At 54.9% G+C, this 25,457-nt stretch overlaps 3 protein-coding genes across 3 annotated transcripts; all 3 read left to right on the forward strand.

Annotated features, from left to right (window-relative positions):
- Positions 1 to 618: 618 nt before the first annotated feature.
- LOC118694721 (bactericidal permeability-increasing protein-like) lies at positions 619 to 7,769 on the forward strand. The gene is made up of 15 exons (XM_036395906.1): positions 619 to 733; positions 1,562 to 1,661; positions 2,273 to 2,401; positions 2,847 to 3,002; positions 3,382 to 3,445; positions 3,887 to 3,950; positions 4,397 to 4,488; positions 4,653 to 4,829; positions 5,044 to 5,110; positions 5,229 to 5,395; positions 5,682 to 5,749; positions 5,976 to 6,018; positions 6,369 to 6,432; positions 6,925 to 7,001; positions 7,608 to 7,769. The coding sequence occupies exons 1-15, from the start codon at positions 619 to 621 to the stop codon at positions 7,653 to 7,655; spliced, it is 1,431 nt and encodes a 476-aa protein (XP_036251799.1). The 3' UTR covers positions 7,656 to 7,769.
- A 950-nt stretch (positions 7,770 to 8,719) lies between these two features.
- Positions 8,720 to 15,544, forward strand: LOC118694696 (bactericidal permeability-increasing protein-like). Its single transcript, XM_036395879.2, has 15 exons — positions 8,720 to 8,834; positions 9,654 to 9,753; positions 10,365 to 10,493; positions 10,918 to 11,073; positions 11,449 to 11,512; positions 11,937 to 12,000; positions 12,443 to 12,534; positions 12,699 to 12,875; positions 13,091 to 13,150; positions 13,276 to 13,443; positions 13,730 to 13,797; positions 14,024 to 14,066; positions 14,417 to 14,480; positions 14,973 to 15,049; positions 15,315 to 15,544. The coding sequence occupies exons 1-15, from the start codon at positions 8,720 to 8,722 to the stop codon at positions 15,360 to 15,362; spliced, it is 1,425 nt and encodes a 474-aa protein (XP_036251772.1). The 3' UTR covers positions 15,363 to 15,544.
- A 1,026-nt stretch (positions 15,545 to 16,570) lies between these two features.
- On the forward strand, positions 16,571 to 23,219 carry CDK5RAP1 (CDK5 regulatory subunit associated protein 1). The gene is made up of 13 exons (XM_036395905.1): positions 16,571 to 16,852; positions 17,442 to 17,545; positions 18,008 to 18,042; positions 18,718 to 18,818; positions 18,955 to 19,165; positions 19,891 to 20,011; positions 20,288 to 20,518; positions 20,778 to 20,875; positions 20,986 to 21,041; positions 21,157 to 21,287; positions 22,164 to 22,313; positions 22,714 to 22,854; positions 22,978 to 23,219. Exons 1-13 carry the CDS (start codon positions 16,612 to 16,614, stop codon positions 23,056 to 23,058), a joined length of 1,701 nt encoding a protein of 566 aa, XP_036251798.1. The 5' UTR covers positions 16,571 to 16,611; the 3' UTR covers positions 23,059 to 23,219.
- Positions 23,220 to 25,457: the final 2,238 nt, after the last annotated feature.

Genomic DNA, 25,457 nt, shown 5'->3' on the forward strand with positions numbered 1-25,457 from the left:
CTGGGTGTGGGGGTCCCTGTGATCTGCTCACATGAGGTGAGAAGCTGTGACCCGCCTTCTTTAGCCACTGCTGTGCCCCATGGCTGCTCTGGTGGCCCATGGCTGCTCTGGTGCCCTTGGCAGGTCCATGGTGTGACAGAAGCAGCTCACAGAGTAGCCAGGAGAGCCATGGGACAGGGACAGAGATGGAGAGCAGCAGGGCTGGGACCCTGCTCCTGGGAAGCCCAGGCTGTTCCCAGCTTTTTCTGGGGGCAGGCTGCAGACATGTGGCTCTGTCAGGCTCAGCTGCCAGTGCCAAACCCAGCTCTGCTCCACTGAGGATGCCACAGGCAGGGATTGCTGGCAGTGACAGAGAGCTGGAAACTGGGCTGTTGCCTCCCAGTTTCCACTGCTCCTTCCCTGTCTTGGGTGGGAGGCACCAGGTGTGCCTCTGTGCTGGGACATGTGCCCACGGTGCCAGCAGCACAGCAGAGCAGGGTGGTGGCCAAGCAGGAAATCCTGGGGACGCCCCCCGTGGCTCCACACACCACCTTTGCCCAAGGTTCCTGTTTTGGCAGGGATATAAAGGTGGTGTGAGCAGGGAGAGCCCAACATAGTGCAGCCTTGCAGGAAGCCAGGATGGGAATGCAGAGCGTGGCTGTGGCTTGTGGGGCACTGGCCTTGTGCCTGGCACTCAGCACAGCCACCAACCCCGGCTTCGTGGTGAGGATCACCCAGGCAGGCTTGGACTACGGTGGGTTCTGCTTCTGATTTCTCTCCTGACAGATGTGCTGGTGGCAGAGGTGTGGAGCCAGGTACCCTGTGAGAAGTGCAGGGTCCTGGGGCAGGATGGGAGATCCTTGGCCATGGGTGCCCATGTGAGGAGCACAGGGACAGGGTGGGGAAATCCTTGGCCAAGGGTGCCAAATGCACCATTGGCCAGGGCTTCCCCTGCTGCACCTGCCTGCCCCCTACACCACAGCTTGATGGAGCCCCTGCAGAGGGGCCCAGCCCTGTGGGGTCTCAGGGAGCTGCAGCCAGGCAGTGTGGGAGGCTGGCACAGCAGGAGGGTGCTGGTCCCACAGCACATCCAGGCAGCTGAGCCATGAGCCCTGGAGGAGGGAGCTGCAGAGGAGAGAGGAGCTGGGGAGTTTAGGGAGGGGCTGTGACAGAGATGGATGGGCCCCGTGCTGGTTTTATCGAGGCAGGCAGGGCCCTGGCTCCAGCAGAGCACAGTTATGGATTGAAATACACTGTGTGAGAAACACACAGCATCCCAGGGCCTCAGACCTCATGCAGCTCTCCCCCAGTGCACTGCCTGGAGAGTGAGGCTGGGACACCTCTCTCCTTTCTGCAGCCACCACCTTCCCCTGGGGCTGCAAGCAGGGCTCCAGGCAGCATTGCCTGTGTGCTCTCAGGGCTGTGTGCACGGAGGTTTGCTTTAAAACCAGCCTGGGAGGCAGCATCACCTGGATCTCTCCTTTGATCCTTCTGCTGCATGCCCAGTGTGTGCTGCAGCTCCTGTGGCTGGAATGATGGAGTGGTGGAGTGGTGGAGTGACGCTGTCCCTGTGTCCCTGTAGCCCAAGAGCAGGGGATCGCGATCCTGGAGAAGGAGCTGGCCCAGCTGAAGCTGCCAGACTTCTCGGGTAAATCGGGGAAGGTGCGCTATTCATTCTCCAGGTAAGCCCTGTGAGCCTCGCCAGTGGCCTGGAGCCACCCACTGCCCTCCTGACCAGGGCGAGGGGCAGGAGGAGTGGGGATGGTGGAGAGCCCCACTGAGCACTGAGGAGCATCCTGTCCCCTCCACAGCTCCCTGAGATGTTGGCTGTGTCCTTGGTGCATGTTCCTGTTTTTCTCCTTGCCCAAGGCGAAAAATGGAACGAGGGTCACAGCAGTGTGGGCATGGGTGGACTGTGTGCAATCACAGCCTGGGTAGTGGAGATGGCCTTGCCTGTGGGACACGGCATGTGAAGCAGGAGCCCAGTTCCTGTGGAAATGCCAGCTCCCTGCTGCCCGGGTGCCTCTCTTCTTCTGCAGCGCAGTGTTTGGAGCTGCCTTGGGTGGCTGCAAGGGCCCCATTCCCAAAGGTGCCACTCTGCACTGTGTGACCCTGCCAGGCATAGCTTTGCAGCATCAGAACTGCAGCTGGAAATGCTGCCAGTGCAGTGACTCCATCCTGCTCACCCTTCTTCCCTCCCTGATTGTCTCCCTCCCTCCATCCCTCCTTTGCCTTGTCCTTGGGAGTGTGGAACCACTGTAACATGATTTTTCATTTTATTTGTATATTTTAGGCTGCGCATTCCCACTTTCCGCTTGCCACACTCACGGATTACCCCAGTCCCCAATGTGGGCCTGCAGGTCTCCATCTCCAACGCCTTTGCCGAACTGAATGGAGACTGGCGGGTGAAGTTTCTCTTTATGTGAGTGGCCAGCTCTTCCTTTCCCTATTCAGGCACCCCACTCTGTGTCTCCTACTCTTGAATTGGACAGGTTTTTTCCCCTCTCCCTCTCCCTCTCCCTTCTGTTTTGGGCAGCTGTCACTTTGCTCTCCCAGATATGATGGATAAAACAGGGTGGGAGGCAGGAACAAGGCACATGAAAGGGGAGGTATACATCGACCCTCAGGTCTCTCTTTCATCACCCCTACTTGCTCCCACTCCTCTCTGTGTAAAAGTTACCTCTCCTAGTTTATGTGCCAGTGAAATTTGCTTCCCCTGAATCTAAACACTTTCCCAATCTCCTGTGGATGCACCATACAAGGGAGAGACTGATCCGGACTGACGCATCCTGAACCAAATGTGATGTCTCTTCACCAGGCCTTGGAATTGACAAATATCTCTTTCTTATTCCCCTTTCTCCCTGCAGCAAGGGACATGGATCTTTCAACCTGAAGGTAGAAAATGTCAACATGAAAATCATCCTGAGGCTGGGCAGTGACACCACTGGGAGGCCCACCATCAGCACCTCAGACTGCAGTGCCCACATTTCCAATGTCCGGGTGCGCTTTTCTGGCAGGCTTGGGTATGTGACTTCACTGGAAGGTCTGGAAATGCTGTGTATTAGCCCGCCTGTCACTGGAATGTGACCTTGTTTAGAGGTGTAGCTTGTTGGCAAATCTGATGTTGCCTGCTCTTAAATCTGGCCTAAATTTCTCCTGCTGTTGCTGCACATTTAAGGGGCTGGGTGGGGTTTACCAGTGAGTCTGTTTCTGTTTTCAAACAGGGCTTTGCCCTGGGGCAAAGCCACATGCCAAATTGGTGTGGGAATGATGTTCCCAGGTGAGAATGATGTTTGAAGAATTGCTTGAGAATGATGTTCTCTATCATCTCCCTTTCCTGGGCACATACTTCTGCAGTATGGAACTGAGCTAGGCAGGGCTTCTCTCTGTGTTTCTCTGCAGGTGGCTTTACAACCTCTTCCACCGCGTTATTGAGAGGAAGTTGCGAAAGAATTTAGAGAGCAAGGTATGTGAGCAGTGGAGGGCAGGGTCCTGTGTTTACTGGTTGTGTTTAAGCTCCCACTTGTTGGTAACGTCCAGAAGGCTCAGAAGTGGGGATGTAAGGAGAGCAAGAGCACACCCCTGTAGGTGGGTTAATCCTTAATGTTGCTCTTTCTTGGCCACGCCCTTGCCCCCTACCCCGGGGGGCTGCTCAGCACGGTTCAATCCTGCATGGGCCACATGAGATTTCCCTTCCAAGGGTCTCCCCAGAGCTGAACTGTGCTGAGGGGAAATTGCTGCAGGCAGATGCTTGTAGGTATAAACCCTGCTTGTGTCTTGGACACTTAATGTGCTGCCTGATGAATGGAGGCAATCATCACTGTGTGCTCATTTACTTAAGCAAGCTTTGTCATGGAGCTGTGACCCAGCTGCCCCTGCTCAGCTCTGTGGCCTTTCTGTCCCACAGGTGTGTGATAATGTGGCCAAGTCTGTGCACAATGAGCTACAGACGTACATGCGGACGCTGCCAGGTACTGGGGGGCTTTAAGTGGGTTTAGGAGCTGCTCTTCCTGGCTTTTCCCAGCCGTGAGGAAAGTTTTACTTTGTGTCCCCTCCCCATGTCCTGGTGTTCTGGCACCCAAGCTGGGAGCTGGGGAGCACTTTCTCAGCAGAGAGAAATCACTGTGTGTCCTGTCAGGCTGTGGGAATTCCTTCAGAATCTGTGCCCACGGAATGTCAGGGGCTTTGGCTACTTTAGCTGGGGGACACTGGCCACTTCTCAGATCCAGGAGATGGCTGTGAAAAAGTCAGGAGAAAAGTGGGGGTTTTTGCTTCCTAGCAAAAGCAAGCAGAGGAGCAGTTGGTAGTGAGTTGATGCACCAGGAAGCCCAATCATGGCACTGTCCAGATGCCAGTGAAGGCCATCTGCTGCCAGCTTTCCTGACCATCTCCTTACTTATCTCCCTTATGTTTGCAGTCACAGCCAAGATAGATAACAAGTTTGGTATTGATTATTCCTTGGTGGCACCCCCAAGAGCTACACCCAAGTCCTTGGACCTGGACCTGAAGGTGAGAAGCAGCCCTGGGAACACTTGATTTGGCCAATGCCATTGCCAAAGGCAGGTGGGAGCCGAGGTTTTGGAACCTGCTGCAAATGCTGTTTGCCAGCGTGAGTCAGCAGGTGAGACCCACTGCTATTTGCAGCCCTTCTCCACGTCTCTCCCTCCTCCCAGGGTGAATTCTACTCCCTGGCCCACCGCTCCCCCGTCCCCTTCTCACCTCTGCCGCTGGCCTTCCCCTCGGATCACGAGCGCATGGTTTACTTTGGAGCCTCCAGCTACTTCTTCAACACAGCCGGCATTGCCTACCACGAGGCTGGGGAACTGGTCTTTGAAATCACAGAGGCCATGGTGAGTGGCATGAGTGGGACAGGGCAGGGAAAGAGGTTCCATTTGCTGAGGAGCTCCAGGAGCAGCCAGCAATCCTGGAGAAGCCACAGAGAGAGACCTGGGGGCTGTGGGATGAGGCTGGGCTGTCACACATGGCAGCATTTGGGGATGCAATGGGCTCGCCATGGGCTGCTCTGTGCCACATTGCCCCAGTGTGACAATCATCTCCCTGCAGATCCCAAAGGAAGCGAGATTCACTTTGGACACCTCTATCTTCTCAGCCTTCATTCCCCAGGTGAGCAGTCTGGCCCTGCCTGCCCAGAGCTCCTGCACACACAGGCTTTGCTCTGTGCCAGGTGTTCTCCCCTGAGGACTGGGGGTTTGTGCCATCATTCCCATCCTCTCCCTACTCCCACACAGCTGAGGAGAAGTATCCAAACATGCCAATGAAGTTCAGGCTGTCCGCTCCCACTGCTCCATTCCTGACTATTGGACCAGGAGGAATCTCATTCCAGCCCATTGTGGATATCCAGGCTTATGCCATCCTTCCCAACTCCAAACTGGCTCCTCTCTTCCTCCTCAGCCTGGTGAGTTCAGACACAGCCTGTGGTGATGGGGCAGAAGGGAGTTTGAGCTGTGCCCTGTCCTGTTGCCCAGATCCTGCCAGGGGCGCACCCAGGTGCTGTCCAGGCACAGTGAGGGTGTCCCCAACTGAACAATTCCTGAGCTGACAAATGCCAGGTTTAATGCTGGATGCAGACACACCCCTGGATGGGCAGTGGTGTGTTTCAGCTGGTCAGGGCTGTTCCCCTGGCTGTCTGCTTTGGGCTGAGGTGGGGTGAGCACTGCCAGAGCTCTGTGCTCTCTCCCCAGACAGGGAACGTGTCCGCTGTCATCAACGTGAGATCCGGCCGCATAGTTGGGAGCCTGGATGTGGGCAGGTACAGAGGGGAGCAGCCACTGACTGGGCAGGGGGTGGCTGGGGGTCCTTCTGTTTTGGGTGCCCAGGGACAGAGAGGGGATGGGAAGGTCCCTGGGACGTGGGCTTGCTGTGGAGGGAAGGAATGAGCTGGAGCTGGAGGGAGTGGGATCTGCATGGCCATGGATGGGTGGGATTGCTCCCTCCCTTGGCACATCCTCCACAGCACCACTTCTGTCTCTGTGCAGGATCAGGCTCTCTCTGAAGGATTCAGCTGTTGGCACTTTCCAGGTAAGCTATCCTTGACCACAACCAGAGCCCCCAGCATGGAGCTGGCAGCCTGCTGGGGGCCAGGACAGGGACTCATTCCTCGCTGCCTCCCAACATGGGACCCCACACTGACCCTGCAGCCACCTCCTGCCTCAGCCTGCAAGGCTGGGAAAGGATGCAGAGCCTGATCCATTGCTGCTCTCACCCCAAACATTTCCTACACTGCCAGTGTGAACAGACAAAGCTGCTGGTCTCTGCAAAGTGTTGTGCACAGCCCAGCTTCTTGTCTCTTTTTAGAATTGTCCTCCAGTGCCCGCATGTCTCCTGTCCTGCAGACTAAAGCTTTTCCTCCCTCTCTCCCCACTCCCCAGGTGCAATTTCTGCAGTCCATAATGAACATCCTGACTTCCAATGTTCTCCTCCCACATCTTAATGGTGAGAACCTACTGAGGGAATGGTGTTGCTGGAGCACCCCCGACTCAGGTTGCTCCATCCAAGGGGTCCTAGCTCACTAATTAAATCCTCATTGCCAAGGCTGATGCAGGGCAAAGTGTGTGCAGGAGGCGGCAGTGAAGCAGAGGGAGCCTCTTGCTGCTCTGACAGGCTCCCAGCAGCAAACGCAATGGAAAATATGAGCCCTGTGCAGATCCTAATGCTTTCCAGACCCTCTCCCCGAATCCCTGCATCTCCTGCCTCGCCAGCAGCTCAGACCAGAGTGGGGCTGGTGGCAGGAGTGGCCAAGGGGGCTGTCATGGCACAACAGGCAGCCCTTCTGTGGAGCTTGGCAGGAGTTTCCTCTGCCTGCCCCAGGAGCAGTGGAGGAGAGGAAAGGGCTGGGGGAAGGAGGTGGCCACCTTCTCTGAGTGCTCCGTGCTCCCTTGACTCCCATTCCCATGCCAGTGCAGACACATGTGTTGTCTTTTCCAGCCCGCTTAGATGAGGGTTTCCGTCTGCCACTGCCGGATAGGATTCAGCTCTCCAATATCCTTGTGAGGTTCCACCAGGTGAGTGAGAGGGAGCAGCTGGCCCCAGCTGGGGCCCATCCTGCTGCCCACAAAGCCCTGCTTACCAGCACAGCCTCCAAATCCGGTTCCCTCAGCTGTGCCATGATGTGATCGATGGGAGCTCTCAGCAAAAACCAGTTCTCTGCTTTTCTTGGCTGCATTTTGGGTGTCTGGGATGGCACCACATCATTCTCCAGTTCTTAAGCCTGGGGTCTGAGTTTCCAATGCTGCTTTTTATAGCAGTGTCAGCCCCAAATCCCTGCTCTCCCTGACTGGCAGTGCCTGGATGGATGCTGTGATGCCTGCTAGGATGCAGTCCCCTGCCTCCTCAGCTGTTAGCAGCTGTACCAGGTCCAGAGGAGCAGAGAGAGCCCCTGTTGTGGGGTGCCTTTGGGAAACCCCAAAGCAGGGTCACAATGGGGATGCTGAAAATCTGTAGTGAAGTGTGGCTGTGAAATGCCTCCAGAGCCTGCCGGGGGAAAAACTGGCACAGGGGTTGCCAGAGCCATAGATCCCAATCCATTCTGCATTCAGGGATGTGGTGGGCGCTGGGCAGTGCAGCTGCCAGGGCCCGTAGCAGCCCAGCGCTTTCTCTCTTTCTCCCAGAATTTCCTGCTGCTTGGAGCAGACGTTCGCTTCCAGCCCCGGGGATGAAGACAGGGTGATGAGAGCCCTTCAGCACTAAATCTGCTCCATTCACCACTTTGCCCTTCCCTGCCTGAGCTGAAGACCACCAGTCCTGCCACTGTCCTGCACTGCTGCCTTGGCCCGGACCCTCCATCCTCCTGCTGGGGCCTCACCCGGTGCTACCATGAGCTGGGGGTCCCCTGCCCTGGGCCATTTCCTCCCCTCCTTCCTCTGAGCAGCAATAAAGGCGTCGGTGCTGGGGCTGTGCTCTTGGTGTCACTGTCTGCACCTCGGGCCACACAGGGCCATGTGGGAGCTGGATTGGGACCACCTGGTTTGGCTGTTTCCATGGTCATTCCAAGGCACCACGGAACACCTGTGTCCTGCTCTCCTGTGCCTTCACTCCAGCCTTGAGACAGAGTGATTGGAAAAAGTACAGTGGCTTAAGGGGGAGATTCTGCACAGGAGAAGCTGCTTGATGTCCTGGCAGGCCCTGATGCCTACCATGACCTCTCTGTGCTGAAGTTCCTGTAGGTCTAGGGACAACCTCAGTTGTCACTGATCCTGACCATTGACCAATCCTATGGGTGACAATGAACTTCTCCTGGATATGGCTAAGAGAGGCTTTATTTTGGGCTGATGACTTCTCTTTCCAAGTTCTCTCCAAACTGAGGCAGGGTGGTCTCATTTTTCTTCCTGTGTCCACGGGTTTTCCATCTGGTTCCCAGCCCACATACACCTGCCAGTGTGAGGCTGGAGAGCAGCAGCAGTCCTGCCTCTGGCACTGGTACAAGCTGCCCGGGGAATTCCCAGGCTGGCAGTGACAGAGAGCTGGAAACTGGGCTGTTGCCTCCCAGTTTCCACTGCTCCTTCCCTGCCTTCAGAGAGTGGCACCAGGTGTGCCTCTGTGCTGGGCCATGTGCCCACGGTGCCAGCAGCACAGCTGAGCAGGGTGGTAGCCAAGCAGGAAGTCCCAGAGAGGCCCCCATGGTTCCTAACACCACCTTTGCCCAAGGTTCCTGTTTTGGCAGGGATATAAAGGTGGTGTGGGCAGGGAGAGCCCTGCACAACGTGGCATGTGGGCAGCCAGGATGGGCATGCAGAGCGTGGCTGTGGCTTGTGGGGCACTGGCCTTGTGCCTGGCACTCAGCACAGCCACCAACCCCGGCTTCGTGGTGAGGATCACCCAGGCAGGCTTGGACTATGGTGGGTTCTGCTTCTGATTTCTCTCCTGACAGATGTGCTGGTGGCAGAGGTGTGGAGCCAGGTACCCTGTGAGAAGTGCAGGGTCCTGGGGCAGGATGGGAGATCCTTGGCCATGGGTGCCCATGTGAGGAGCACAGGGACAGGGTGGGGAAATCCTTGGCCAAGGGTGCCAAATGCACCATCGGCCAGGGCTTCCCCTGCTGCACCTGCCTGCCCCCTACACCAGAGCTTGATGGAGCCCCTGCAGAGGGGCCCAGCCCTGTGGGGTCTCAGGGAGCTGCAGCCAGGCAGTGTGGGAGGCTGGCACAGCAGGAGGGTGCTGGTCCCACAGCACATCCAGGCAGCTGAGCCATGAGCCCTGGAGAGGGAGCTGCAGAGGAGAGAGGAGCTGGGGAGTTTAGGGAGGGGCTGTGACAGAGATGGATGGGCCCCGTGCTGGTTTTATCGAGGCAGGCAGGGCCCTGGCTCCAGCAGAGCACAGTTATGGATTGAAATACACTGTGTGAGTAATACACAGCATCCCAGGGCCTCAGACCTCATGCAGCTCTCCCCCAGTGCACTGCCTGGAGAGTGAGGCTGGGACACCTCTCTCCTTTCTGCAGCCACCACCTTCCCCTGGGGCTGCAAGCAGGGCTCCAGGCAGCATTGCCTGTGTGCTCTCAGGGCTGTGTGCACGGAGGTTTGCTTTAAAACCAGCCTGGGAGGCAGCATCACCTGGATCTCTCCTTTGATCCTTCTGCTGCATGCCCAGTGTGTGCTGCAGCTCCTGTGGCTGGAATGATGGAGTGGTGGAGTGACGCTGTCCCTGTGTCCCTGTAGCCCAAGAGCAGGGGATCGCGATCCTGGAGAAGGAGCTGGCCCAGCTGAAGCTGCCAGACTTCTCGGGTAAATCGGGGGAGTTGCACTATTCGCTCTCCAGGTAAGCCCTGTGAGCCTCGCCAGTGGCCTGGAGCCACCCACTGCCCTCCTGACCAGGGCGAGGGGCAGGAGGAGTGGGGATGGTGGAGAGCCCCCTGAGCAGTGAGGACCATCCTGTCCCCTCCACAGCTCCCTGAGATGTTGGCCTGTGTCCTTGGTGCATGTTCCTGTTTTTCTCCTTGCCCAAGGCGAAAAATGGAACGAGGGTCACAGCAGTGTGGGCATGGGTGGACTGTGTGCAATCACAGCCTGGGTAGTGGAGATGGCCTTGCCTGTGGGACAAGGCATGTGAAGCAGGAGCCCAGTTCCTGTGGAAATGCCAGCTCCCTGCTGCCCGGGTGCCTCTCTTCTTCTGCAGCGCAGTGTTTGGAGCTGCCTTGGGTGGCTGCAAGGGCCCCATTCCCAAAGGTGCCACTCTGCACTGTGTGACCCTGCCAGGCATAGCTTTGCAGCATCAGAACTGCAGCTGGAAATGCTGCCAGTGCAGTGACTCCATCCTGCTCACCCTTCTTCCCTCCCTGATTGTCTCCCTCCCTCCATCCCTCCTTTGCCTTGTCCTTGGGAGTGTGGAACCACTGTAACATGATTTTTCATTTTATTTGTATATTTTAGGCTGCACATTCCCACTTTCCGCTTGCCACACTCACGGATTACCCCAGTGCCCAATGTGGGCCTGCAGGTCTCCATCTCCAATGCCTCTGTTGAGCTGAATGGGGACTGCTTGGTGAAGTTTCTCTTTATGTGAGTGGCCAGCTCTTCCTTTCCCTATTCAGGCACCTACTCTGTGTCTCCCACTCTTGAATTCGACAGGTTTTTTCTCCTCTCCCTTCTGTTTTGGGCAGCTGTCACTTTGATCCCCCGGATAAAACAGGGTGGGAGGCAGGAACAAGGCACATGAAAGGGGAGTTATACATCGACCCTCAGGTCTCTCTTTCACCACCCCTAATTGCTCTCACTCCTCTCTGTGTAAAAGTTACCTCTCCTAGTTTATGTGCCAGTGAAATTTGCTTCCCCTTGAATTTAAACACTTTCCAAATCTCCTCTGGATGCACCATACAAAGGGGAGACTGATCCAGATTGATGCATCCTCAAGCAGATTTGAGGTCTCTTCACCAGGCCTTGGCTTTGACAAATATCTCTTTCTTATTACCCCTTCTCCCTGCAGCCGTGGGCCCGGATCTTTTGACCTGAAGGTGGAAAATATCTCGATCAAATTCATCCTGAGGCTGGGCAGTGACACCACTGGGAGGCCCACCATCAGCACCTCGGACTGCAGTGCCCGCGCCTCCAAAGTTGGGTTGCGCTTTTCTGGCAAGCTTGCGTATGTGACTTCACTGGAAGTTCTGGAAATGCTGTGTGTTAGCCCATATGGGAATGCCATGGGAATGATGCTTTGCCATTAGAATGGGGCCCTCGTGTGAGGAGTATGTTGTTGGCAAATCTGATGTTGCCTGGTCTTAAATCTGCCTGAATTTCTCCTGTTGTGGCTGGACATTTAAGGTGGTGAGTGGGGTTTACCAGTGAGTCTGTTTTCAAATGTAAACCCTGGGGCAAAGCCAGATGCCAGTTTAGTGTAGGAATGATGTTCCCGGGTCTTGCTTGAGAATGATGTTCTATATCGTCTCCCTTTCCTGGGCATATACTTCTGCAGTATGGAACTGAGCTAGGCAGGGCTTCTCTCTGTGTTTCTCTGTAGGTGGCTTTACAACACATTCAAGAAGACTGCTACGTCCCTGTTGCACAATCATTTAGAGACCACGGTATGTGAGCAGTGAAAGGCAGAGCCCTGGGATTCCTGGTTGTCTTTAGTCCTCACTTGTAGGTAATGTGCTCAAAGGATCAAGTATAGGGATCCAAATATAGCTAGAGCACACCCCTGTGGGTAGGATAATCCTCTCTGTTGCTCTTCCTCAGCCATTCCCTGGCTACTCAGCACGGTTCATTCCTGTATGGGCCACATGAGATTTCCCTTCCGAGGGTCTCCCCAGAGCTGAACTGTGCTGAGGGGAAATTGCTGCAGGCAGATGCTTGTAGGTATAAACCCTGCTTGTGTCTTGGACACTTAATGTGCTGCCTGATGAATGGAGGCAATCATCACTGTGTGCTCATTTACTTAAGCAAGCTTTGTCATGGAGCTGTGACCCAGCTGCCCCTGCTCAGCTCTGTGGCCTTTCTGTCCCACAGGTGTGTGATAATGTGGCCAAGTCTGTACAAAACAAGCTCCAGAAGCAGGTCCAGACGATGCCAGGTACTGGGGGGCTTTAAGTGGGTTTAGGAGCTGCTCTTCCTGTTTTTCCCAGCTGTGAGGAAAGTTTTACTTTATGTCCACTCTCCATCTCGGGGTGTTCTGGCACCCAAGCTGGGAGCTGGGGAGCACCTTCTCAGCAGAGAGAAATCACTGTGTGTCCTGTCTGGCTGTGGGAATACCTGCAGTATCTGTGCCCATGGGCTGGTGGGGGCGTAGGCTACCTTAACTGGGGGTGATGGCCACTTCTCAGGTCCAGGAAATGGCTGTGAAAAAGACAGGGGAAAAGTGGGGGTTTTTGCTTCCTAGCAAAAGCAAGCAGAGGAGCAGTGGGTAGTGAGCTGGTGCACCAGGAAGCCCAATCACGGCACTGCCCAGATGCCATTGCAGGCCATCTGCTGCCAACCATGTCATTCATACTCATCTCTCTTCCATGGGTTTGCAGTCACAGTCAGGATAGATAACAAGACTGGGATCAATTACTCCTTGGTGGCACCCCCAAGAGCTACCGCCCAGTCTCTGGATGCAGACCTGAAGGTGAGAAGCAGCCCTGGGAACACTTGATTTGGCCAATGCCATTGCCAAAGGCAGGTGGGAGCCGAGGTTTTGGAACCTGCTGCAAATGCTGTTTGCCAGCGTGAGTCAGCAGGTGAGACCCACTGCTATTTGCAGCCCTTCTCCACGTCTCTCCCTCCTCCCAGGGTGAATTCTACTCCCTGGCCCACCGCTCCTCCGTCCCCTTCTCACCTCTGCCGCTGGCCTTCCCCTCGGATCACGAGCGCATGGTTTACTTTGGAGCCTCCAGCTACTTCTTCAACACAGCCGGCATTGCCTACCACGAGGCTGGGGCACTGGTCTTTGAAATCACAGAGGCCATGGTGAGTGGCATGAGTGGGACAGGGCAGGGAAAGAGGTTCCATTTGCTGAGGAGCTCCAGGAGCAGCCAGCAATCCTGGAGAAGCCACAGAGAGAGAGCCTGGGGGCTGTGGGATGAGGCTGGGCTGTCACACATGGCAGCATTTGGGGATGCAATGGGCTCGCCATGGGCTGCTCTGTGCCACATTGCCCCAGTGTGACAATCATCTCCCTGCAGATCCCAAAGGAAGCGAGATTCAGTTTGGACACCTCTATCTTCTCAGCCTTCATTCCCCAGGTGAGCAGTCTGGCCCTGCCTGCCCAGAGCTCCTGCACACACAGGCTTTGCTCTGTGCCAGGTGTTCTCCCCTGAGGACTGGGGGTTTGTGCCATCATTCCCATCCTCTCCCTACTCCCACACAGCTGGAGGAGAAGTATCCAAACATGCCAATGAAGTTCAGGCTGTCCGCTCCCACTGCTCCATTCCTGACTATTGGACCAGGAGGAATCTCATTCCAGCCCATTGTGGATATCCAGGCTTATGCCATCCTTCCCAACTCCAGCCTGGCTCCTCTCTTCCTCCTCAGCCTGGTGAGTTCAGACACGGCCTGTGGTGATGGGGCAGAAGGGAGTTTGAGCTGTGCCCTGTCCTGTTGCCCAGATCCTGCCAGGGGCGCACCCAGGTGCTGTCCAGGCACAGTGAGGGTGTCCCCAACTGAACAATTCCTGAGCTGACAAATGCCAGGTTTAATGCTGGATGCAGACACACCCCTGGATGGGCAGTGGTGTGTTTCAGCTGGTCAGGGCTGTTCCCCTGGCTGTCTGCTTTGGGCTGAGGTGGGGTGAGCACTGCCAGAGCTCTGTGCTCTCTCCCCAGACAGGGAACGTGTCCGCTGTCATCAACGTGAGATCCGGCCGCATAGTTGGGAGCCTGGATGTGGGCAGGTACAGAGGGGAGCAGCCACTGACTGGGCAGGGGGTGGCTGGGGGTCCTTCTGTTTTGGGTGCCCAGGGACAGAGAGGGGATGGGAAGGTCCCTGGGACGTGGGCTTGCTGTGGAGGGAAGGAATGAGCTGGAGCTGGAGGGAGTGGGATCTGCATGGCCATGGATGGGTGGGATTGCTCCCTCCCTTGGCACATCCTCCACAGCACCACTTCTGTCTCTGTGCAGGATCAGGCTCTCTCTGAAGGATTCAGCTGTTGGCACTTTCCAGGTAAGCTATCCTTGACCACAACCAGAGCCCCCAGCATGGAGCTGGCAGCCTGCTGGGGGCCAGGACAGGGACTCATTCCTCGCTGCCTCCCAACATGGGACCCCACACTGACCCTGCAGCCACCTCCTGCCTCAGCCTGCAAGGCTGGGAAAGGATGCAGAGCCTGATCCATTGCTGCTCTCACCCCAAACATTTCCTACACTGCCAGTGTGAACAGACAAAGCTGCTGGTCTCTGCAAAGTGTTGTGCACAGCCCAGCTTCTTGTCTCTTTTTAGAATTGTCCTCCAGTGCCCGCATGTCTCCTGTCCTGCAGACTAAAGCTTTTCCTCCCTCTCTCCCCACTCCCCAGGTGCAATTTCTGCAGTCCATAATGAACATCCTGACTTCCAATGTTCTCCTCCCACATCTTAATGGTGAGAACCTACTGAGGGAATGGTGTTGCTGGAGCACCCCCGACTCAGGTTGCTCCATCCAAGGGGTCCCAGCTCACTAATTAAATCCTCATTGCCAAGGCTGATGCAGGGCAAAGTGTGTGCAGGAGGCGGCAGTGAAGCAGAGGGAGCCTCTTGCTGCTCTGACAGGCTCCCAGCAGCAAACGCAATGGAAAATATGAGCCCTGTGCAGATCCTAATGCTTTCCAGACCCTCTCCCCGAATCCCTGCATCTCCTGCCTCGCCAGCAGCTCAGACCAGAGTGGGGCTGGTGGCAGGAGTGGCCAAGGGGGCTGTCATGGCACAACAGGCAGCCCTTCTGTGGAGCTTGGCAGGAGTTTCCTCTGCCTGCCCCAGGAGCAGTGGAGGAGAGGAAAGGGCTGGGGGAAGGAGGTGGCCACCTTCTCTGAGTGCTCCGTGCTCCCTTGACTCCTATTCCCATGCCAGTGCAGACACATGTGTTGTCTTTTCCAGCCCGCTTAGATGAGGGCTTCCCTCTGCCACTTCTGGACAGGATTCAGCTCTCCAATATCCTTGTGAGGTTCCACCAGGTGAGTGAGAGGGAGCAGCTGGCCCCAGCTGGGGCCCATCCTGCTGCCCACAAAGCCCTGCTTACCAGCACAGCCTCCAAATCCAGTTCCCTCAGCTGTGCTGGAAAGTGACAAATGGGAGGGTGCTCTTCACTGAGATCCCAATGGCCCAGCAGCAAACCAGAGCACAGGTCCCAATCCATTCTGCCTTCAGGGATGTGGTGGGCGCTGGGCAGTGCAGCTGCCAGGGCCCGTAGCAGCCCAGCGCTTTCTCTCTTTCTCCCAGAATTTCCTGCTGCTTGGAGCAGACGTTCGCTTCCAGCCCCGGGGATGAAGACAGGGTGATGAGAGCCCTTCAGCACTAAATCTGCTCCATTCACCACTTTGCCCTTCCCTGCCTGAGCTGAAGACCACCAGTCCTGCCACTGTCCTGCACTGCTGCCTTGGCCCGGACCCTCCATCCTCCTGCTGGGGCCTCACCCGGTGCTACCATGAGCTGGGGGTCCCCTGCCCTGGGCCACCCGCTCTCCTCCTCCCTCTCAGCAGCAATAAAGGTGTTCGTGCTTCGGCTCTGCTCTTGGTGTCACTGTCTGTGCTTGGGGCTGCACTGGGCCAGGTAGGAGCTGGAGCTGGATCAGGACCACTTCGTTGGTCTGTTTCCATGGCTGTAGCGAGGCACCATGGATCACCTGTGTCCTGCTGTCCTGTGCCTTCACTTCACCTTGGGGTAGAGTGGTGTAAAAGAGCACAGTGGAAATGGCCCTGGGGTTGCTGTCAACAGCAGCTGAACATCAGCACCAGGTGGCCAGGAATGTCAAGGACATCTTGGCCTCTATCAGCATGGCCTGTAACCAGTAGGGCAGCCAGACCAGGGAAGGGATTGTCCCCCTGGCGTTTGTGAGGCCCACACCTCAAGTCCTTTTTCCAGTTATGGGTCTCTCACTTCAAAATGCACATGGAGGTTCAGAGCATGTCTAGAGAAGGGCAATGGAGCTGGTGAAGGGGCTGCAGCATCAGAGAGGCTGAGGGAGCTGGGGGGACTCAGCCTGGAAGAAGGGAGGCTCAGAGGGGACCTTCTCACCCTCACAACTCCCTGACAGGAGGGAGCAGCCATGTGGGGGTCAGGCTCTGCTCCCAGGGAAAAAGGGACAGGTTGAGAGGACGTGGTCTTAAGCTGCACCAGGGGACTTTTACTTTGGATATTAGGAAAAATTCCTTCACATTAAGGGTTGTCAGGCCTTGGAATGGGCAGCCCAGGGAGGTGGTAGAGTCACCGTCTCTGGAGGTGTTTAAGGGAAGACTGGACATTGCGCTCAGTGCCCTGTTTTGGCTGAAATGGTGTTTCTGGGTCACAGGCTGAACTCGATGACCTCGGAGTTCTTTTCCAACCTAATTAATTCTGTGATTTTGGGATTCCCACGGCGGCGCCGCCCAGCAGCGGGGCGGGCCCGGAATGGCGGCGGGGCGGAACGCGGCGCCGAGGGGCGGAGGCGGCGGCGGAGCCGCATTGTCGGCGCACGGCGGGGCCGCTCCGTCCCTGGCCGGTCGGTCCGTCCCCCAAAGCGCCCCCCCCGGCCGCGGCCATGCTGCCCGGGGCCCGAGCGCTGCGGGCGGCGGGGCTGCTCCGCCCGCCCGGGGCCGCTCCCCGTACTGGGGCCGCCCGCAGGGCGCGCTGCGGGCCGGGACCGTGGCCGGCGTGGCGCGGCTTCGCGCTGCCCGCGGGGCCCGACCTGCGGCACTTCCTGAAGGCAGCTGCCGCGGGACAGCCGGGGCCGTCGCCAGAGCTGCCGCCTGAGCCGGGCTCTACCCCCGGGGCCCCGAAAGGTCTGTGGGTCTTCGGGGTCGGAGCTGTTGGAGTCAGCCGAACCCCCCTGCTCTGGCCTTGCTGCGCGCAGCCGTAAGGCAGGTGCAGACAATGGTGCTTCCCAGTCAGAGCAGAGTGGGGAAATGGGTTGTTTGGTTGCTTTTGGAGCCCTGAGGGGGTTTTGACGCTAGAAGGAGTTTAGTTCTTGGCTACAAAGTCGTGTTTTTCCACCACGGAGTTGAGCAGAGAGCAGCTTGCTCTAGCACCTGCCCGCATTGTGTGCTGGCTGTCAGTGGGGCTGTGGTAGCCCTTGTGGGGCTGTGGTGCCCCGTTGAGGATGGTGTTCAGTGCCCTGAGTGTTGTATCTCAGTAAGGACACAGCTGCTGCTGCTCTGCAGTCACAGCCCAGCCCTGCCATGTTGCAGAGCACACAGTTTTCCAGAGCCTGCCCTTCGGTTTATCCCTTGTGGGCTGCAGGTGCAGGCAGCTTTTGTGCTGCTTGCCTGGCTCCAGTGGTGAGGTTGAGGGCTTGTTCCCTCAGAGCAGGGGCTAGGACAGGTTGTGGATAGGAGCTGAGCAGGCTCCTGTGTCACATGGCCTTTGTTGCAGTGTACCTGGAGACCTACGGCTGCCAGATGAACGTCAGTGACACCGAGATCGTCTGGGCCATCCTGCAGAAGAATGGCTATGCCAGGACAAAGGAGCTGGGTGAGGTAAGGCAGCACCTTGGCAGCTCTCCTGGAGCACAGCCCTCATGCCCTGGCTGTGCCTGCAAGTCCCAGCTTTTCTCTGGAGTGCAACCCTGTGGGATGTTACGAGTTTTGCAGTCTGAGTTCTGTGAAGTGAAGGAAACTGCTTAACAAGTGTGGTAGAAAGCTGTGGGTTGTCTTTTTTCTTTAAACTACTGGGCTCTGTCTCAGTTGGAGAGGGATTGGACACAGCGGGATCCTCCTGTCTCATCTTTGAGTTTACTTTTACCATTTAGTGAAGACTCTGCTTGTCTTCTGTTTCTTTCTTGCAACTCTTTTTGCTGAAACCTACTGTGTACTCAGGTAGGTCTTTTTCCCTGAGTTTAGTGAGTTTTATAGTCTACCTCTTCAGGTTACCTGGGCAGGGCATGAGAACTTATTGTTTGATTTTTATAGATTCTTCTCTTTTTGTTGCTTTCGATTTAGGCAGATGTGGTTCTTCTTGTCACCTGTTCCGTGAGGTAAGGAGATGTTTCTCGCTGGTTTGGGACACTTTTTAAGGAATTACCATTTGAAAACCAAGGCAATAAAGATGTTGCATGAGGAAAGGAGTGTGCAGGTGTGAAACTGGCTATTCAGTTGAGGGTAGGGCTGGCTGGTGCTATGATTTACAACATTAATTGTGCTGTGAATTGCTTCTCTGGGTAGTGAGAAGTTCTTTGGTAGTATAATCTCTGTGTATATGCCATGGGCAGTGAGAGACCTGCACAATTAATGATTTTATTTTAAAATAGTCTATCTTCTCTTGAAGCGACTCTCTAGTACAGTGTCTGTACTTAAAAAGTGTAAGAAATATGTTTAGGGGCAGCTTGATACAAAGGGAACTTTCCTTGTTTTTTCTGAATACAGAAGACACCAAATGCTTATTGCAGGGTACTTTGTAGTGTGGCCAAGGCACTTTTTCTCCCCAAGAGCCTAGTCCCTAAAGTATTTCTGCAGGGGAGATGCTCTGAGGCAAGCAAAGTGATAGCAGATAAGACAGAGACAAGACATAATCTGCACACCACAAACGCACTCTCAGGTGCCATTAGGTTCCCTGCTTTAGCTGAATTCTCCTTACAGAGCACTTGGGGCGCTCAGGCTGGGGCTCAGTGCAGGAGCAGCAGCTGCAGTAGCCCGTTGTGCTGGCTCCCCAGGGAGAAGGCAGAGCAGGCCATCTGGAACCGTCTGCAGCACCTCAAGGCGCTGAAGGCCCGGCGGCCCCAGGCTCGAGCTCCGCTCCGCGTCGGGATCCTGGGTACGGCCGGGCTGCATGGCCTGAGTCCCGCTGGCAGCAGACACCTTGGCCTGGGGTGAAAGCAGCTGGAAGGGGCTGCAGGGGAGTAACGGAGAGCAGGCACTGCCTCACAAGGAGCCTTCTCCTTTGGTGGCAGGATGCATGGCTGAGAGGCTTAAGGAGGAGATTCTGCACAGGGAGAAGCTGGTCGATGTCGTGGCAGGCCCTGATGCCTACCGTGATCTTCCCCGGCTGCTGGCAGTGGCAGAGTCTGGCCAGCAAGCTGCCAACGTCCTGCTGTCCCTAGATGAGACCTATGCTGACATTCTGCCTGTCCAGACTAGTGCAGGTGGCACAACAGCATTTGTGTGAGTACCTTTTCCCAGTGCTTGTTTCCGTGGCTCTGATTTGGAAATCTGTGCAGAGTAGATGTGTCAGTGACAACAGCTGCCCAGGAGATGCAGTGCCTGGCTGCACTGTCTCTCCCAGAGTGTGTGTGTGTGTGTGTGTGTGTTTTTGCTGTTGCTTTGCTGTGTGACTGAGCCCTGGAGAGCATTCCCTGAACTCTGGCTGTTGTGGACTTCTCTCCCTCTGCTTTGGGAATGCTGACTTTCAGCCTGATGCTGCATTGAGTGATTTCTGTGCCACTGTCCCTTCCTGAAGTCCATGCTTCTCTCATCCCCTTCCTTCTGTGGTCCCCTGCCCCAGGTTCTGCTATTTCTCGTTCTCTGCTGAGAGAAACATATTATAACTTCTGATTGTTTAGTTTTGGTGGTAGCATTGTCAGACATGAAATCTGCTCAGTGTGCCCATAGTGTATGGAAGGACAGTGTCACTCTGCAGGAGTGGGATGTAGAAGGATCTTTGATCACTGCCAGGCTGCAGTGGCTGTCTGTGCTTCATTAGCTCTTTCCACCTTTCTTAAAAATGTGCATAAAAAATCAGGAGGTGTTAGCTCAGGGCAAGCTGAATCCAATGTGGATGGTGTGTGTGTGGAGCTGGCTGCAGGCAGCAGTTCTGGGCTCATCCTGGCCAGGATGCAGCGTGGATGGTTCTGCAGGAGGGAGGTGACCCATGCTTTACCTCTGGGCAGGTCCATCATGCGGGGCTGTGACAACATGTGCAGTTACTGCATCGTGCCCTTCACCCGAGGCCGGGAAAGGAGCCGCCCCATCGCCTCCATCCTGCAGGAAGTGAGGATGCTCTCGGATCAGGTGAGGCAGAGCCTCCTCCTGCCTGTCCCAAGCCATGGGAGGAAGGGTAGTTCCTGGTAACAATGTTTTCAGTGCTACTTGTAACCAGTGTCACTGCCTTTATCTGCAGAGATGAGGTTGTGGTGGGGTTCCACCAGTGGCTTTTGGATTCCCCTTGTAATATGCACTGACAGGGATGGGAGGGCTTCTGTTGGAAACTCCTTGCAGTAAAACCATGGCTGACCTTGCAGCTCAGCCATCCTGCCCAGGTTATATTTCTTCCTCTCTATTTTGTAGGGAGTGAAAGAAGTGACCCTCTTGGGTCAGAATGTCAACAGCTTTCGAGACCTGTCTGAGGTGCAGTTTCAGTCAGTGGCTGCCCCGGGCCTCAGCCGTGGCTTTAGCACAGTCTACAAAGCCAAAGCGGGAGGTTTGCGCTTCTCACACCTGCTGGACCAGGTCTCTAGGATTGATCCAGAAATGAGGATCCGTTTCACCTCTCCACACCCCAAGGATTTTCCTGATGAGGCAGGTGTAAAATAAACACATTGGCCTCTGCTTGGAGGCAGCAAGGCAGCTCTGAAATGTGAGGTATGGGCTGTGCTGCCTTCCCAAACAAAGAGAATGTGGGTTCCCAAACTGGGAACAGCAGCTCCTGGGAGTTGGATGTTGGGGCTAAAGCTGGCAGGTTTGCAGTTTGCTGGCTTTTAACCAGGGAAGACTTTCTTTCCTTTGGCACCCAGGTACAGTTAAGCTGTCTGAGACATGTCCTGATCACTTACCGCAGGTCCTGCAGCTCATCCAGGAGCGACACAACATCTGCAAACAGCTGCACCTCCCAGCCCAGAGTGGGAGCACACGAATCCTGGAGGCCATGCGGCGAGGGTGGGTCACGCATGAGGAGCCCTGTGTCCTGCCCTTTGATTTGCCTGCTGGTTTCTCCTCACTGATGTTGTGGGTTTCCAGTTAGCAAATCCATGTGCTGTTCATTGCAGATACACAAGAGAAGCATATTTAGAGCTTGTGCACCACGTGCGTGACTCTATTCCAGGTGCGTGTTCCTTTGGCTTGGTCTGAATTCAGCATGACTGTATCTCACTGTCCTTTCCTGAGTGCAGCATTCCTGTCTTCCATGAGGGAAGTGTACAGCTGTGTCTCTGTTACAGGAGTGAGCCTGAGCAGTGATTTCATTGCTGGGTTCTGTGGAGAGACAGAGGAGGATCACCTGCAGACGGTGTCCTTGCTGCGGGAAGTCCGCTACAACGTTGGCTTCCTGTTTGCCTACAGCATGAGACAGGTGAGCGCAGGCCCTCGTGGAGAAGGCTGTTATCTCTGGCTGTGTCCCCTAAACTCCTCAGTACTCTTTCTCATATTAACACATTTTTTAAAAAGCTGATGAAAATCATACCCAAAGATTTGGTATACTGGTAGATGTCATTTGTCCCAGGTAGCCCTTGTAGGGTATGTGGTTCTGCAAGGGCTGTTGTTGTGCCTGGGAGGCTTCCACCTTCTCTGTAGGAGTGTCAGGGTTGGTAACTGCTTGGTGACCTGGCTCTGCAGATGCTGCAGGGTCATTGCAGGGAAGTAACTGTGTCAGCAGAGGCTGAGAATCCATTATTTGCTGATGAGGAATGTGCTAATGGAGTTGGGCTGGAGCCCAGCTATGAGGGTCTGTCAGTCAACTCTGGAGGGAAGTGGTGAATTTGAATTTTTCACACTTTTTGAGAAGGTGTTTCCATGAGAAGAGTGGGTAGTTGGTAAGTCTCCATTAGAATGCTCTCCAGAGTGTATGATACTGTTGGGGAAGAGGACAAAAGGTTGGGAAACTTAAGGAAGCAAAGGGATTTGGATTGCCATTCAGTATATAGATTAGAAGTAGTAGAATCTGTTGCCTGTCTATGGATGGACAGGCACAGGCACATCCCACACAGGAGCTGCAAAACTGTTTCACAGCCACTGATACTCAGTGCCCTGCATCAGACCTTCTGCCTAAAAGGTGGAAGAGAAAGATGTGAGGAGCATGAGGGCATGGCTGGCACTGGAATAGTTCCTTTGTGATACAAACTGAAATGCTGTTGGAATGTGGGAAGCTGTTGCTGTAGGAGCAATGGGTCAGACAAGGCTCTGGGCTCAGGCTGGGTGCTGAGGGGCTGCTCTGGCTCTGTGTGTGCAGAAGACACGGGCACATCACCGGCTGCAGGACGATGTCCCCGCAGATGTGAAGAAGCGGCGGCTGGAGCAGCTCATTGCCACCTTCCGGGAGGAGGCTGCGAGGGCCAACGCAGCACTGGTGGGACAGGCCCAGCTGGTGCTGGTGGAAGGGGTGAGTGGGCCTGGAATGGAATTGTCTTCCTCCTTTCTTGCTGGATCTGAGGCTGTGCACAGCAGTCACCACTTCTGCCTTCCCTTCTCACTTTCCCCTTGTAATCCCAGGACTCCCAAGACCATTTCTTCACACTTAAGCAGACAGCCTGACTTTGCCAGAGCACTGAGCTGAGCACAGGGAATGGGATCAGTTAGGGATGCATCTCTGGCCAAGCACAGAATTTGTGCTTTGGTGTGTGAGTGTCACTCAGCAGCTCTGGACACAGTGCTGTGTTCCAGGGCTTGGTTAATGTGGGTTTAATACCATCAATAGTGCTCAATTAATTCCTGAGGCAATAAAGCCCAGCAGTGAATCAGAGCAATTGCCATGCAGGTAATGTTCCCTGTCCTCTTTCCAGCCCAGCAAACGCTCTGCCTTGGAGCTGTGTGGGAGGAACGATGGCAACATCAAGGTGATCTTCCCCGACGCCGAGCTGGAGGATGCTGCTGAGCCCGGGGCTCCAGGCAGAGCCCAGCCCGGGGACTATGTGATGGTGAAGGTGACCTACCTGCAGTGCTCATTTCCTTGCACAGTGCTGTTCTCTAGGGCAGCTGCTGCCAGAAGAGCCTAAAATTAGAATGGATCCTCCCCAGTGCCTGAAGGCCTGTGCTGTTTCTTTCAGGTAACCTCTGCCAGCTCGCAGACCCTGCGGGGAGTTCCGCTCTGCCGGACCACCCTGTCCCGTGCTGCTGCTTCTCACTGAGGGATCCCTGCTGCCCTGGATGGAAGCAGCACATGTTCTCCTTGAAGAAATAAGAAGTGTGGTGAGGTGGAGAGATATGGTAGAACCAGGAAGATATATATGTATATTAAAATTTATTAATGAAATAATAAAATACATATGTATTTTTGCTTTGGTGCCAAGTTATCTGTCATAGTGTGTGCAGGTTCAAAGGGGTAGAAGCTGTGTGTGAACTTGCAAAATCCACATACTGTGAGATTGTGTATTTTAACTTGCCCTGAGGCTTGTCCCACCCTCAGAGTGCTGCAGGTCTGTCCTCTGACTGTGATCACGTTCTCTGGCACAGCCCAGCCTGAGATGCATGTGCAGAGCAGTTGCTTCCTATGAGCTCAGCTGAATTTAGGAGCAAAAAGCTGGTAGTACCTACAAAACACAGCCCCAGTAGCTGCTGGAGAATGGCAGGAGTACTGTCAAAGGCTAGAAAGACCTGAAATAACAGAAGATTAATTAATTCTTTCCAAATATTGGCAAAATGCTTGGAAAGGAGATGCAAGAACCCACACCACACTTGTGTGTTGGAATGTGGCACTGGACTGTGGAATGAAAAATGGTGTTTAACATGCTCCAGTGAATCTGTTGTGTCTGGGGCTGAAGGAATGCAGCCCCAGACACAATCCTCTGGTACTGGGGAGGATTGGATCTTGTCTGGAGAAGATTTCCTTGTTTCCAGGCCTGGCGAATGCGAGGGAAGAGATGGCTGCTTAAAACATGGGGTGCAGTTTTGTAATCCAAACATCTATGGATGTCCTTCCCTTTGCTTACCAAGAGAAGTGGTTGTACTGATTTAAATGGCCAGTAAGTTCTTCAAGTGCATCTGACAGTTCCTTGTTTTCATCAGCCTGCAGCTGACCCTGGCTGCACAGTGTCACATTCCAGCCTGCTCTGTGAAATTCAAACAAGGACCTGTGACCTGCACTTGTGAGTAAACTGAGATGTGAGAAAGGATCACCCCTTTTCATACAGATAATCATGTCATTAAAATAAATCCTTGTAAAAGGCTCAAGCCAGTGACCAGTTTTGAAGGAACAGCTGGTAGCAGGGCAGTCACAACATGAATTTGCAGAATTTTAAAATAAATGTGAAAGGGTTTTGCTCAAAAGCTGCCTCTCCTGCTCAGCTCTTCCTGGGCTATAATTGTTTCTCTTTGAAAACAGCATGGTTCACTGAATATTCATTAGACGTCAAGAAACAAATACATTTTGTTTATTATCAGAGCTGAGTCCCTTCTCAGGAAGTGGATCTGCACAGACAGCACAGTCCATGTGGGCTCTGAGGGGCTGAAAGGCACACAGGGCTGATCTGCCCTCCTGCTTCCACATGGGAATGTGTATTTGGCCCAAGTTCACAAACCAGGGCCTGAATCTGTGCTGCTCAGTGAGCATGAGCCTGTGGTCCAGGGGGGTTTCAGGAAGAGGCAGCAGTTTGGGTGAAATCCCAAAGGAAGCAGCAGCATGTATAAGCCAACAGCCCTCAGAGGAGATGGGCACTGAGGCCAACGTGCTTGGCTCATCAAGCCCACTGAGCCGTCTCCAGATTTAACTGCCCTGTGGCAAATCTTTCAGCTCATAATTCCCAGGCATTCTGGGACTAGGGCCCAAGCCAGCACCCTGGAAAAAGGGCTGACACCCACCTTTCCCTGCTCATTTTGACCTCCCAAGGAGCATCTATTCCAAGTAGGAAATGCAGAACACATTGTGCCCTCCCCCCTCCATCCTGCTTTGAGGCCAGCTGTGGCCGTTTTACAATCATTATTTTAAAAATGGGAGACTAATGAGGAGGAGAGCTGGGTTTTACATTTTGATGAGGAGGTGATAATGCTCACTGCACGGGCTCCCCGGGGAGCCATAGCACTCACCATTTGCTTCGCCTCCTTAGTTTTTATAGGCCTCGGGAATGAAGACCGAGGTTTTAAGGCAGCAAAGCATCCATTAGGAAGTGCTTACGGTGACCTTGGAGGCTGAGTCAGTCCTTTGGCACTGCGTGGAAGAAGGAATGTGTTGTTTTTCTTGAGGCCTGGAGGTGGGATGCGGATTCTGTGTCACTTTTCAGGTTTGCTGCCTAAATCCAGCTGTTGGGAAAGCTGGACTCCTACCTCCTTTGTGTTCTTGCACGTTTCTGTTCCCACCCTGAGCAGGGATGAGAACCTGAACCCTCCCAGACCTCCCATCTCCCTGATGTACGCCTGTGCCTTCTGCAGGTCGAAGCTGTGCCCTTACAGTCAGTCCTGCCCCAGTTACACCCATGGGCAAACACCTAAGGAGGCTTTTGGCAGATCAGGTTTCCCAGTACAGACCTGAAGTGCTGGGATGACATTTACTTTCCAAAAGCCGTGGCCTGAGGGTGTCTCCTGACACCGGAAT

The sequence above is a fragment of the Molothrus ater genome, chromosome 17 (assembly GCF_012460135.2).
Source record: "Molothrus ater isolate BHLD 08-10-18 breed brown headed cowbird chromosome 17, BPBGC_Mater_1.1, whole genome shotgun sequence".
Taxonomy (NCBI): domain Eukaryota; kingdom Metazoa; phylum Chordata; class Aves; order Passeriformes; family Icteridae; genus Molothrus; species Molothrus ater.

Bases quoted from the DNA above. Each gene is read 5' to 3' on its own strand.
- LOC118694721 (XM_036395906.1), top strand. From the start codon at position 619: ATGGGAATGCAGAGCGTGGCTGTGGCTTGTGGGGCACTGGCCTTGTGC. The intron at 4,830-5,043 runs GTGAGTGGCATG...ATCTCCCTGCAG, and splicing joins TTGAAATCACAGAGGCCATG to ATCCCAAAGGAAGCGAGATT. The intron at 5,750-5,975 runs GTACAGAGGGGA...GTCTCTGTGCAG, and splicing joins GGGAGCCTGGATGTGGGCAG to GATCAGGCTCTCTCTGAAGG.
- LOC118694696 (XM_036395879.2), top strand. From the start codon at position 8,720: ATGGGCATGCAGAGCGTGGCTGTGGCTTGTGGGGCACTGGCCTTGTGC. The intron at 12,001-12,442 runs GTACTGGGGGGC...ATGGGTTTGCAG, and splicing joins GCAGGTCCAGACGATGCCAG to TCACAGTCAGGATAGATAAC. The intron at 14,481-14,972 runs GTGAGAACCTAC...TGTCTTTTCCAG, and splicing joins TCTCCTCCCACATCTTAATG to CCCGCTTAGATGAGGGCTTC.
- CDK5RAP1 (XM_036395905.1), top strand. From the start codon at position 16,612: ATGCTGCCCGGGGCCCGAGCGCTGCGGGCGGCGGGGCTGCTCCGCCCG. The intron at 18,043-18,717 runs GTAAGGAGATGT...CTGGCTCCCCAG, and splicing joins CTTGTCACCTGTTCCGTGAG to GGAGAAGGCAGAGCAGGCCA. The intron at 21,288-22,163 runs GTGAGCGCAGGC...CTGTGTGTGCAG, and splicing joins TTGCCTACAGCATGAGACAG to AAGACACGGGCACATCACCG.